The sequence below is a fragment of the Lathyrus oleraceus genome, chromosome 7 (assembly GCF_024323335.1).
Source record: "Lathyrus oleraceus cultivar Zhongwan6 chromosome 7, CAAS_Psat_ZW6_1.0, whole genome shotgun sequence".
Lineage (NCBI taxonomy): Eukaryota > Viridiplantae > Streptophyta > Magnoliopsida > Fabales > Fabaceae > Lathyrus > Lathyrus oleraceus.
Window position 1 is genome coordinate 143,519,345 of NC_066585.1, and position 14,321 is coordinate 143,533,665.

The 14,321-nt window shown below is 33.1% G+C and overlaps 1 protein-coding gene across 1 annotated transcript; it reads right to left on the reverse strand.

Annotated features, from left to right (window-relative positions):
* Positions 1 to 672: 672 nt before the first annotated feature.
* LOC127100483 (uncharacterized) lies at positions 673 to 2,786 on the reverse strand. The gene is made up of 4 exons (XM_051037695.1): positions 2,430 to 2,786; positions 2,207 to 2,309; positions 1,130 to 1,291; positions 673 to 966 (listed from the first exon to the last, which is right to left on the reverse strand). Exons 1-4 carry the CDS (start codon positions 2,699 to 2,701, stop codon positions 826 to 828), a joined length of 678 nt encoding a protein of 225 aa, XP_050893652.1. The 5' UTR covers positions 2,702 to 2,786; the 3' UTR covers positions 673 to 825.
* Positions 2,787 to 14,321: the final 11,535 nt, after the last annotated feature.

The following is a 14,321-nucleotide window of genomic DNA, read 5'->3' on the forward strand; positions in this document are numbered from 1 at the left end:
CTAACTAGAAGCGAAGAAGCCCAGTGGACCGGGGGTTTGAGTCTCCACAAAAGTGTTCTTTTCAATGAAGATATTTTTAAATTTTCATTTTATTTATTTCCTTTAAAAAGGATTATAATTTTTAACTTTAAAATATAAAAATTATGTCAGTTTATATTTTAGAATTATTTGGCTCATTCATCATACCTATGTGTATTTATTTTTATTTTCCTTTTATTATGTCACTTGAATATAGTTTTGTCATATCATTTAATATTTTCTCCGTTTCATAATTAGTAATTCTTTTGAACTAAAAGAATAATCCATTTTAATTATAATTTTTATCCAAGGAGGTTATGTGATCCAGATAAAAACCAACAACAGCCTCTACGGCAGGCTTGTGGTGTTGACCGTGAATGTGGCTGTCGATGGGTAAGCAAAGAAGAGTGGGCGGTGCGGCACAAACTAGCTGAGAGATGGAACAAGTTGGTCGTAGTTGGTTTTTGTGTTAGTTTTTGTTTTAAGCTTAAAAAACACATGAATGGATGGACTTGTTATTGGCCGTGTCATTCATTGGGCAGACCAAATCAATTCAAAGGCACGGTGTCTTTCATGCAATAAAGTCATGCAATTCTGATCCGTACTATTGATATGGCTTTGGATGAAACTAGTGTAAAATTTTAGACAGTGCACTACAGAGAAGTATATTTAATTATTTATAACTTTGATTCCATTCACAGCTATTGATCTGCAGATACAGTGTTTAGATTCTTTATTCTTTCACTAATGAAGTGCTAAGCTAATACAACTGAACTTCATAAACATGTAGTCATAGGATTCTTCATTTTACATGCTTTTCTTCACACCAATCAATGGGTCAATAACGTTCCTCCAATCGCTGTAGTTAAGAGTATTGTCTGCCGGAGGTAACACGAATCCATTGACATAGAAAGAAGGCGTTCCAGACACCCCTCTCGAAGCAGCATACTGCATTTCAAAGAAAATTAAATTAATGAAACAGGACGAATAAAAGTATTTCTCGAAAGAAGGCTTTATTTATGCGCGTTTTAAATCTTGGATACAATAATTTCAAATTCAATTATATTAATTGATATGAACACAGCCTAAAAGATAAAAGATTTTGTCTTACCTTAAAAGAAACCCTGGTTAGGAGATCTGTGTTTGTGTCATTGAAGCCATTCTTAATAGAAGTCTCAGAAGAGTTCCCAATTACAGATGTTACAAACTTCACTATTTCATCTACAACAGAAGCTCTAGATAAATTACGTGTTGGAGCACCATAGAATTTCTCCTGTTAAAGGGTATGCACTAGATTTAGTGAGCAAGAAAACATGAATAACTTCTCTTATAGAAAAAAGGGAAAATGCAAATTAGAACAGCAAAGATTGTATATCATGTGCGCGTGATTTAGACTTCAATGATTAAAACATGTATTTTGATCCACAACCATGTTAAATGTGCAAGATTACCCTTTCATGGTTAATCTTATTTTGCTACAAATTGGTGTGAAAGGGTTAATTTTGCAGAATTTTACACACCAGGAAATGAATGTATGTCCCCAAGAAAGATTTGCATTCAAGATAGAAATGCATCAACTTCTCAAGTACAATATAAAAGATAAAAATCACAATGATAATGATATTGATTAAAACAATTCCAAGACAGAAATATGATTTATAACAGGTATGATATGGTTAAATTAACACATGTTTCTGCAGAATCATGGACAGAAAAATAAGCTATAGATATGTCCCTCGATCTAGATTGCATACAAAAAATTCCTTAAGTATGAATATCCACTTTCAGCAAAGAAACTTTTCATCATGTGAACCCTTTAGGGCCTCTACTAACTATGAAGCATCAACTCCAAAAACATGACACAGATACTAACACGTCGACATAATGAATAATTTTAAAAATGAATAAATTAAATGTTTACAAAATTTCAGACACGAACTGGACCTGGGGTGTCTCTTATTGACTTGACACGGATACACATTTTTTCAATGTCATGTGTACTAAACTTCTCCATGAAGCAAATGCAAAGCTCAATCACAATGTGATTAAAAGAGGTAAAAGTTCACTATAATCAGGTAACCTTGAAAGTTGCATGGAAATTTGAAAACAGTTTTTTCTAACACAATCTATAAAATGTAACATGAAAATTCAGTCAGACAACCAACACATGATTGAAACAAAACCCAACCTGATGCTTGAAGAACGACTTCAGCACTGGAAATGTAGCAGATCTATCCAAACCATTCACTATGTGCAAAGCACGAGACGCAACAAAAGCATTGTCATGGTATCTGCAATTATCAAAAAACTGAATTAAAATACACCACATAATTTAATCTGTATACAACATACAAAAATCGAAAGAAAAAGAATATTGTAATTGAAAGAAAAAGAGAGATTGGAGAACAAACGGTAAAGGGAGAAGATGAACGACGAGGGAAACACGAGCGTCGTAGTGATCAAGAGCTGTTTGGAGAGGTGGCCATGACTCAGCGCTGTATGGGCACAAAGGATCGTAGAAAGCTTCAATCTGAATGGCATCGAAATTGAAGTGACGATTCTTGTAAACGAAACCGTCTGATTTGGCCGGCGGGATGTAATCACCTCCGACCAGTAATACCTGCAACTGCAAAGCAAGCAGTGAAAGTACAGTCAATATTCCGCTCCCGTGTTCACCTGACATCTCTAATATTCTCTCTCACTTTACTCTCTCTTTCCTCAATATCCAATCCAAATTCTATAAGAAAGAATATCCTCAACTCAAACATTACATACACCCAGTCAAACATTATATATTAAATTATTAATGTATCTAGTTAATATTATAGCCTATATACATTATATACTTTATGTTTATAATAATTGAAAAATAAAAAATATTTTTAATATATTTATAGTATATTATATAAATTAGAGGTGTTTATTGGTTTAAAAATCTGAACCAAATCAGAATTCAAAAGAAATCATGGCATTTGGGTTGGGTATTTTTTAATTTGGAAAAAAATTGAATCAAACCAAGGAAATTCAATATTAATTGGTTTGGACAATAGACTATCTCTGAAACCGTCTATCCGAACCAATCATATTAATTTATATAATTTATTCGGAAATTAATATAAAATATTTAAAAAAAAAACTTCATTTGTAACATTCACAACCTATATAAAAAAATTAAAAAAAGAAAGATAATTTTTTATATTATTATAGAAAAAGAGATGATTAAAATAGAAATATATTTTTAAAAAATTTACATATTTATTTTTAATGTATCCGTCAATCCAACACAAACTAATATGTTATTTTTCGGTTTGGTTCAATTTAGATGTAAAAATTTAATCCAAACCAATTTATATATTTTTAGGAGTTTGAAGGAATTTTTTCAAAACCAAACCAAATCGGTCCGCAAATATTCAAGTAAGCTTTTTCTTTTCTTTTCATAAAATGGAAATTTGATTAAAAGAAAAAGTATATTGAATTTGGACAGATTTTTCATACTTTAGGACTATATTGCATAAAAACGACTTTTTTTTTATTTAAGGAAGAAAAATAAACACTCTGGTGATAGTGGATCGACTTTTCATACTTTACAACTATATTGTATAAAAACAACTTTTTCTTTTATATAAGGAAGAAAAATAAACATTCAAAAATAACGATGGTGACAGTGGATCGACGCTTCCGACACAGTGAAGTGGACATACATGTAAAGTTAATATTTAAATACTTAAGTCACTATGTAAGAAAGACAATATATATATATATATATATATATATATATATATATATATATATATATCATCAGGATCAAATGACACAAATATGTCAAATTTAGTAATATGACACATTCGATAATTCTTCACTCTAAGTCTATATAATAAAATTCATCATTGTATTAAAAGCTATTATCATATAGATCATGTCTATAAAATTTAATATCAATCGAAAATCATTTGACATGTCAACGAGATACACAAAAACTAACGTCTTACAAAAGTTTATGAAAACCGTTAATTTTTATCATTCTCTTTAACATATCAAATGATTTATTTGTAATTGATGTGAAATTTTATAGGCGTGATCTATATGATAATAACTTTCAATCTAACGATTGATTTTGTTAAAGAGAGTGATAAAAATTAACGGTTATGTTAAAGATGAAAGGATATATAGCAAATATGGAGATTGTGACATCCCCTTTTACGAGTGCACTTTCTCTGTCGTGGGTCTTCGTCTCCCATTCTCTACTTTTCATATAGAAGTTTTGAAGCATTTGGCGATGACTCATTCGCAATTTCATCCATTCGACTAGGCAGGTGTGAAGTTTTGCCAATATTAGTGTGAATATTTGAACAGAAAACCTTATGTATGAAAGTACAAGAAACACAAGAAGAAAAGTTTGAATTGGGTTTCAGATATGACAACTTTTTACCAAACCAATCACAAACCAAAGATAAAAATGACAATGATAAAAAATACACAAGATTTTTATATTGGTTCACTGTTAATTAAGTTAGTCCAGTTCATTCGTCAACGTGATTTCGCTTTTTCACAAGGTCTTAATCCACTAACCTATCAGATTACAAACTTAAAGACATATTGTCAATAAATTCTCGAGGCTACAGATTAAACTTAGTCCCTCAAGGAAAAACTCAAAGACCAGTTGTCAATGACTTCTTGAGGCTACAGACTACACTTAGTCCCTCATGGAGTTTACACAAAGTTACAATACAAAGATTATGTATTTAAAAGAATGCTTCTTAACAAGCATATGCACAAAATGAATTTCAAAGTTTACTCTTAAGAAAATATATAAATGAGAATCTCTAAGTGTAGTGAGTGTTGTTCTTTTTTTCGTAGTTGTGTCGTACCTCGAAACATACAATCCTTCGTAAAGCGTACTACACACTCGCAGAAAATAGTTTGAACAAAATCGTCATCAAACTTTATTTAATCCAATGAAGGAAAAGGAAAATATTGATAAAACCTTTGTAAAGAAGATGGTTGTCGAAACCATATTCAAGTTTAGGAGTCGATTATGCATGGGGAAGGTACTAGCACCCCTCACGTCTGTTGTACTCAACAGGAATCTTTTAGTTAGATTTGCGATTGAATGTTAGCTTATGTTGTTTGTTTTCTTCGAGTGAACAAAAAAGAAAAGAAAAGGGGTCACAATTTTTTTTTATTAAGGTACTTGACGAGATTGCGGGTCTCGTTCCTACGTATCCTCGGGTACAATGAGGAACTCAAAGTTTCATAGTTCGGGTAGAAAATGTTTGCTTGTTGGTTAGCTTTAGTGAAAGATACTTGCCACTAATAACAAAAAACATTGTTTACCCGCAATAGTTTAGAGGAATGGACGTTTGCATCACATAGAATGGATTTCTAAATATCAACATTCGCGGAAAAAACATCGCTTATCTCAACTCACCCATTTGCGGATTAAACATTGTTTTGCATCATCTCGAGGCAAGATATCTTTCGATTAAGAAGAGATTTGTTATGTGTTTTGTTGGATGATGATTTCTCAAATGGTTAAGTAAGGCAACTCGTATCCAAACAATCGAGAAGAGGAATAGAAGGCTCTAGACCATCTCACTTTTCATCCTTAATTTGCAAATGAATTTGGTATTGTTAATGTATTTTGGATCGACGACAAGTACTCGAATGGTCGAGTAAGGCAACTTGTATCCAAGTACTCTAGGAAGGGAATAGAAGGCTCTAGACCACCTCTTTCTTCGTCCAAGTTATTACGAAAAAAGGTTACTTAAGTCTTATTTAGGAAAATGTTTGAGGTGAATCAGATTAGAAGTTTTAATGGATGAGAATTGTTCGAATGGTCGAGTAAGGCAACTCGTATCTAAACAATCAAGGAGATGAATTGAAGGTTCTAGACCGTCTCCCTTTTCACCCTTTGAAATGGTGTTTAAGTATGATTAAGTATTTTTCTTTTGAACTAGAAAATGGCTCGATGTTGATCGAGTTTTGATTTGCATTGAGGGATGAATTGAGCCATAAAAATGGTTGAGAAATGATTTTGAATATGACTTAGAATGGTGAGATCTTGAAAACTAACTTTATGTTGATCAAGTATTTGTTCTTATTTGAAATGTTAATTTCATTATGCACATTCATGTCTTGTTTAACAATCAAAGGTCTTCATACAAGATTACATAAGTCATGCAAATGACATTCAATCACATATGACATATGATCAATCAATTAACAAGTATCACATAAGGCATGCAAGCATTCACCACTCAAACAAAAATCAAACAATTAAGGCAATCATTCACACAACCAAACAAAGATCAATCAAAATGTGCACCCAAAGATCAAGGCCAATTCTAAGACTAATATGAACTTTTTTTTTTAAGTTTAGAAAATCAAGAGGACAATCTAAATAAATCTAAAATTTTCTTTTTTTTAAAGAAAATGAAATCATTTAAGAAAAACTATTGAATATAAAAAACAACTAATATATTTTTTTCATTATTTTTATTATATAAAAACTTGCTATAAAAAATTTAGATTTTTTCTAAAAAAACAAAAATTATGAAAGTTGTAATTTCTTATTAACTATATAACCATAAAAAAGTTTTATTAAAACAACTAAAATTAAAAAATAAATCAAACAAAAACTAATAAAAAATATATAACAAAGGGTCATGGGTCGCAAGGTGTGAGGGCCAGACAATTGACCCATGTGATAGTAGGGTGTGGGTCAAGAGAAGTGGGTCAATTAGCCTGACACCAAAACTGGTTTTAAAATGTAAAGCAAAAATGAAAATAACCCTAGTTCAGAATACACAAAAATAACACGCCACAATCTACATAAATCTTAAAATGTAAATCTAAAGATAACCCTAGTTCAGGACATACCACGGTAACACGAGTTAACAAACCCCTTGCTTCTTCTACTCAAAATTTTGAAACCAAAACTTAACAGAGAAAACAAAATGATGGCAAAAACGGAGAAAGTGACAACAAGAAGTGTGGAAGAAAGCGCAACACGCAAATAATAATGTAAGGAATTAAACAAACAAAAATCATCAACGAAATAACAAGCTCAAACAGAGTTAAACAAACATGAAATCCCGCCCATAACATCCCAATACCCATGATTTTCATTAATTTCAAGATGTTACATCGAACAATACAAGAGAAGAAATGCAAATCAACGGAAAAAATGATATTATGGAAAATTAAGGCTACCAAAGGATGACGCAAAAATCGTGTGGAAGTATTCCGGTAATTTCCTTCCCCTCTTTCACTTCTATTGGCGTGCTTTTCTGCGTGTGAGTGTTGATGCTTTCTTCTCCTTTTCAGTGTTGGCTTGCTGTTTGTGGTGGAGTAATAACTCAGGTTATTTAGAGCTTTAGCTAGAAGCTCTGTTTACCTTTAGGAGGAGCTTTGAGGTGGTGAGTGAGAGGTTTTGGGGTGAGATTTTTGCAGCAATTCATTAGGGTTTTCTGTCTTTGAGTGACCTGGAAATGGTCCTATTTATAGATGTGAGAATTGAGGAATATTCCTCTTGAGTGAGTGAGGATTAGGATTGACTGTGAGCTGGCTATTGAGGGAAAAAAATATCCAATCCGTTAGAGAAAATTTTGTGTAGATTTGGTGGGAACCCCTCTTGGATTGTGACTCATTCCTTTTGTTTTTCTGTAGTGATGAAATTCTTTCTAGAAGCATGTGTGGTCCTCGCTGAACTTTTTTCATTTGATATTTACAGTTGTAAAAAGAAATAGACTTGTCACGTATTTCTTTTGAATTTTTTCTCTGCTTGTATGGTATTGATAACTATTAGAAAATTTATGTGATCCTCCAAGGTGTATGACATTACTAAATCAAATGTAAACCAATTCTCTTATGAACATATATATTCTATTTAGGAACTTTTTTTGGTGATGAAACTTTAGGTCCATTTTCTTTCAAAATTTCCATATTTTCTTTGGATGCTTGCTATTAGGAAATTTACGTGACCCCCCAAGGGGCTTGGCATCACTTAAATCAAGTGTAAACCAATTATCTTATGAACGTGAATTGATTAAAATTCCAAATTTTGAAATCATACACTTTGAACCTCAATTTTTTAATGCTTATTGATTTGCTTGGCAGGTTTTGACAAGGTTGTGATGAAGAGAAAACAACATCCAGGAAGCTTTGGCATGAAGAAATAAAACTTAGTTTGGAAGAAACTTAGTATTAATTTGTAGGAAAAAGTATCAAAACCTGCAATAATCTTCTACCAAACTTAGTTTATATTCCTTGTAAACTTCAATGCTCCATATTGTAATTTGTAAAGAAACAAAATGAAGATTTGGTCACTTGTACAACCCTTAGTGTATGTTGCTAACTTGAGCATTCAAATTGTTATCACAAAAAAGATCTTGAATATAAATGGGAATGGAGTGGATTATAAAAGTGTGTGAATATGAAATATGAGTGAATCATAAAAATGTATTAATATGAATGTGAACGGATTATGAATGTGAATGAACATAAAAGCGAATTAATTATGACAGTGAAATATGCATGTAACTGAACATGAATGAAAGTTATTGGGTTTACTAATGTGAATGAAATGTGATTTAACTTTGGAATATCAATGTATGACTTAAAATTGGAATGAAAAAATGGTTTAGAAAGTAAAGTTATAATTTTCCTCTCATGACTTTCCAAAGTAAAATGTGATTCACTCTACTTTCAAATTGACTTCTCAAAGCATCCAAAAACCAAACTTTAACACAAGTCAAACTTCCCATGACTTGATTAACTCAAGAATATGAAAAGTTAATGTTATGATATTGTAAACAAATGAGGGAATTACATAGATGACTTTGGGCTTATGAGAAAGTGAATTTGGAACAAGGCTCAGGTGAACTTGTCACTAAAATGGAACAAAAATCCTAAAATAAAGAACCACAAAGGTTCACACCTCAACCAAGGATGCCATAACCCTCAGTCCAAAAACTCTAAATGATGCATGATGGATGGATTAGTCAGGAGGAAAACATATAGTCTAAATTAAAATTTTAAATTTCAACTTTTGGTTCTTAACCTTTGCATGAAAATGAAGTGTTATGACCAGATGAATGACTTTATGGTGGGGCAAAATTTAGGGTATAACAGTTAACCATATTTAAATAATTTTATCGGATGACATGAGTGATTGCAAACCTCATAGAATCCTGGTAAAAGATATTTAAATACAGAAGACACGAATTTGGCTCCTAGATGCATATGACATGTTATGCTATGAGTTGAAGGACTTCTTTTTTGTGTGTGTTTTTTCACTGGGAATATGAAATGAAAAACATACTCCATGGGAATTATATGATAATGGCCTAGGAAAGAGGTATGTTGGAGAGTGAAGGAGATACGTGGTAATGGTGACCCACAGAGAATGAAAAACTCACTTAGGATGACAAATTTGCTGGAGAAGAAACAGGGGAATATATCCGAGGGTTTTGGAGATTCCTAAAGAGGAATTTATCTAAGATAAGAAAAAACCGGGAGACTTCTGACAAGAAGATCATCCACACAAAGCTCTGGAGATTCTTCTACATGAATAAATCCAAACAATAATTTTTTTTGGAGTTTTATGACTAAAAATCATCCAATCTTCTGGGGAATTCCTTTCATTGAAAGAGTCAAAATAATGACTTTCTAGGAAACATCAGGACAAACACGACACAAATCCTGAATGTGCCTGACAAAGATGGATTTTACCTGTAGGCATCAATAATATAAATGGGCTTCTAACGGAAGCTACCAGAGACAAACTGGGCTTTAGACCGAAGGCATCAGTAATATACACCATCTTCTAACGGAAGGTGCCAGGGACAAAGCTGGATTTTTCCCGTAGGAATCAGTAATATAAATCGGTTTCTAACGGGAGATACCAGAGACAAATTGGGCTTTAGACCGAAGGCATCAGTAATATATACTAGCTTCTAACGGAAGGTGCCAGGAACAAAATTGAACTTTGACCGAAGGCATCAGTGAAATAATATTGGCTTCTAACGACACTTTCCAAGAAGAAAACCGGACTTTGACCAAAGGCATCAGTAATATATATTGGCTTCTAACGGCGGTTTCGAAGAATAAGACCAGACTTTATGCCAACAAAAACCATACTATGGTTTATGGGTGCCAAAATGAATTTTGACTTCGGGGCCAAGGGATATAGGATCAACAATGAGACATAGGTCAATGCTAATGAATGCAAAGTGCACTTCAGCTATGCATGATTTGAATTTGATTCCATGCATGATGTATGAATGATCATGATATTAAAATAATGACATTATGCAGTCTGGGAGTATGAATGTTATTTATGAAGGTTATCATTCCTCAACACTAATAACTCAACCAAGTGCTTGCGATGGACATTGTTAAAGGAGAACCTACAAGTTTGACAGTTGTAACTAGCCAAGGGGATCCTTTCAGAGGGTTGATGGATTGTAATAGCATAATTTCTTGGCACTCGTCTTAAACTTAATAGTCGCTGACATATGGCAGAGTTTACTTGAGCATCTTGAAAGTGTGGAGAGGAATTACCCCTCTCTGGCTCATCTTGCCCTAGTTTGTTGGGTCTTTAAAGACAATTTACCTTAAAAGGAGTTTGGAAACATCTTGTCATAATATGACCTTAAGATAGCTTGCTTAAATGTTGAATCTTGCAGCATTCAACCTTTGATTATCCAATTCTCTAAATGGTATACTTTTGATTGATCGATCTTCGGATGGTTTGAGTTACTAAGCTCTTTGCGGTAGCTCGTCCTAGTCTGAATCTTGAAGCGATTTTCCCTTGGCTAACCGACTATTTGGGTGATTAGTTCGGATTGACCGATACTCAAAATGATTTTCCCCTGACTGGAATTATTTCACCTGATCAAATTCTTCAATTGGCTGCATTTTGTTGAGATTCCTTTGATGTTGAATGTTGACTTGTAGTTAAAATCGTTCATTAAAAAATGGTAATTTTAATACAGTGTTTATGCAAAACTTTAAAATCGATCATTATTGAAATGATGGAGATATAAATGAATGGGTTAAATGAATAGAAAAGATCGTTTATAGTCAAGTTAACGCAACCTTGTTATAGTTTAATTTCAAAATAAACCATGTCTCAATTAAGTCTTTTAAGGGTTATAATGTGGTCTAATTCACGACTTTTGAAACAGAGGATAGAAGACTCAAAATTTAATTTTAACTCACCCCTTCTTGAGGTGTTGGAAACCCTAGTTGGGGTTAATGGCATTGTTGCATTACTTGAGTTGACTTCTCACTTGGCTTGAGGTTCTTGTTTATTGCTTGACATTGTGATTTTGGCCTTGCTAAAATCTAATTTACGGTGTTGTATGATTGATTCAAGGCATGTTTGCATTCATGTTTCATTAACTTCACGGTCTCATGGTCCATTTGATCCACGTTTCATTCCATCTTTATCTCATTCATTATCTCCACGGTGTGTCAAGATTCATTCATTTCTAGTCCCATTGATTCTACTTCAATGTCCATTTTTGGTCAAGGGATTCCATTAGTCCCTTGGTTTCCACCCCATTCATCTTATTCAAATTGGTTTTAGAATGCATCTAAGCCATTTGTTTCATGGTAAAAAGTGATCATTTAATTCCATTTTGTTTCATGTGTTTCATTAGGACATTTGATTGAAAATACATTTCATTCATTGATTATATTGTTGATACACATTACATTGAAAAGATTACAAACAAAATTACATTTTTGTATAAGTTGACTTTTGGTCAACTATTAATTTTTTGGTCAACCAGTTGAGCAAAGTCAATCAATAAAATGGTAGGTTTCCTAAGCCTAATTTGTAGCATCTCATTTCCATGTCATTTCAACAATGGTTAATTGATTATGTCCATGGCATTAACCATATTTCATTTTAATTAATCATTTTGTTATCTTTTTTGTATTAACTGGTCTTAGTGAGAATTAAGTCATTTGAACATGTCGACCATGGGATCCATTTCATATAGCATTCATAAAAGCATTCCATACATTTGATATAGCAAAACAATTAAATTTGATTTAATTTTGAATCATGGATTGCATTGATTAATTTTCATTACATAAGTATAGTTTTCATTTTGCATTTACATTCACATAACATTACACTACTTGTTTTGAATCAAAATAGAAAAGGGAAAAATGGAAGCCCTTGTCTCCGTGCTCCTACACTTCCATTGGCCATGCTTGTCTAGGACCTATAAGCAACAAACCATTGATAACCATCTACAAATAATGGTCTAACGCCTTCAAAGAATGGAGCAACGACAACAACAAATGATGTCATTCCTTGCCAAAGTTGTCTATAGTCCTGGTTTCTTTGCTCAGTTTGTGCCACATATATAATGACTTAGTCAGCAACCCACATTTCCATAACCTACGTCATTTCTCATGTAAAACAAAAGATTAACGACCAGTACATTAGGTACTCTGCAAAAAAGAAACATTTGGAGCTACTATGAAAGTAGATGAGAAACATGATGCTTTTGTTAGGTTCTTAGAGAAGCATAGAAATCTTCTAAATGATTTTATAAGGCAAAATCCTAGTTTTCTTGATAAATCTTTCTCCCTCATGTTGAAGGTTCCAAGATTTATTGATTTTGATAACAAACAGGCCCTCTTCCGATCAAAAATTAAGAATCAGCAGACCATCACCATAGCCCCTTATGAATATCCGTAAGAAGGGTGTATGTTCTAGAAGATTCTTATAATCAGCTTCGCATGATACCAACTCAAGAACTAAAGGGAAGGTTGATTGTTCACTTTCAACGGGAGGGAGTTATTGATGCATGAAGACTTACAAGGGAGTGGTATCAATTGTTATCTTTGACAAGGGAGCACTGCTTTACTACAGTCGGCAATGAGTCAACATTTCAACCAAATCCTAACTCTCTTTATCAAACAGAACATTTATGTTATTTCAAGTTTGTTGGTAGAGTGGTTAGTAAAGTATTACTTGATGGTCAGCTTTTGGATGTCCATTTTACACGATCATTCTATAAGCACATTCTAGGGGCAAAAGTTACATGATATTGAAGTTATTGATCCTAATTATTCCAAAAAAATTGAAATGGCTGCTGGAGAATGATATCAGTGATGTGTTCGATCTCACTTTTAGAATTGATGTAAATGAGGAAAAGTTGATCTTATATGAACAAACAGAAGTGACTGATTACAAGTTGATTCCCGGTGGACGGAATACTAAAGTTGCAGAGGAGAATAAACATCAATATGCTACTGTTATTCGATCTCAGATAAATACTTTCTTGGAAGAGTTCAGTGAAATAATTCTGAAGGGTTTGATATCTATATTCAATGACAAAGAGATAGAACTATTGATCAGTGGACTTCCCGATATTGATTTGGATGACTTCAGAGAAAATACAGAATATTCTGGATATGATGTTGCATCGCTGGTTATTCAATGGTTTTGGGAAATTGTTCAAGGTTTCAGCAAAGAAGACAAGGCCATGCCATTACAGTCTCCAAGCATATTCAAATTTATATTACACTACCAGAAAAAAAAAATTTAGCAAACTTGCAATAAAATGTAACAGACTGATAACAGTTCAATATCTTCTAACAAACCTTCAACTGAGATAATTTAAAATTGTTACCTGACCTAACATAACTACCTGAACTTCCTGATTTAGTTGTTGGAAATTTCCCAAAACCTATAGAAAATTTTAATCAATCTTGATGAAAAAGATTGTTATCACCCACACAATAACAACGAAAAGAGAAGAACAATGGAGAAAGAAAGAAAGTAAAGAAGGATGAAGGAGAAGAGGAATTAAATTCTGCGAGTTTCTCTCTGCCCACAAACGGTGGAAAACTTCTTATTCAATTTGCAACTGCAAAATAATGTAAATACAATGTTATGAATACTCTATTCACCTCATTACAAAAATAAGGGTTACTCCCTCTATTTACAGATTTAGGTTAACTTGGACCTCAAGCCAAAGCCCAAAACTATAAAAGCCCAAAATAGCCAACTCTACTAAAATAGGCATAAGTAGTTCGACACTTCCTTACTTTGTCGAGCAACCTGCTTCGACACAAGGAATTACAATTCAATACACCACCTAATTCATTGTGTATAAGTTATCTATATTCTAGGGGTGGCAAACGGGCATGCCCGCCCCGTTTAGGCCCGCCCCGCAAAACCCGCAAAAAATGGGACGGGGCGGGGCGGTCATAGTTGAGGATGTGGGCCTAAAACTTAGGTCCGCCCCGCAAAAAAGTGAGGGCGGGGCGGGGAA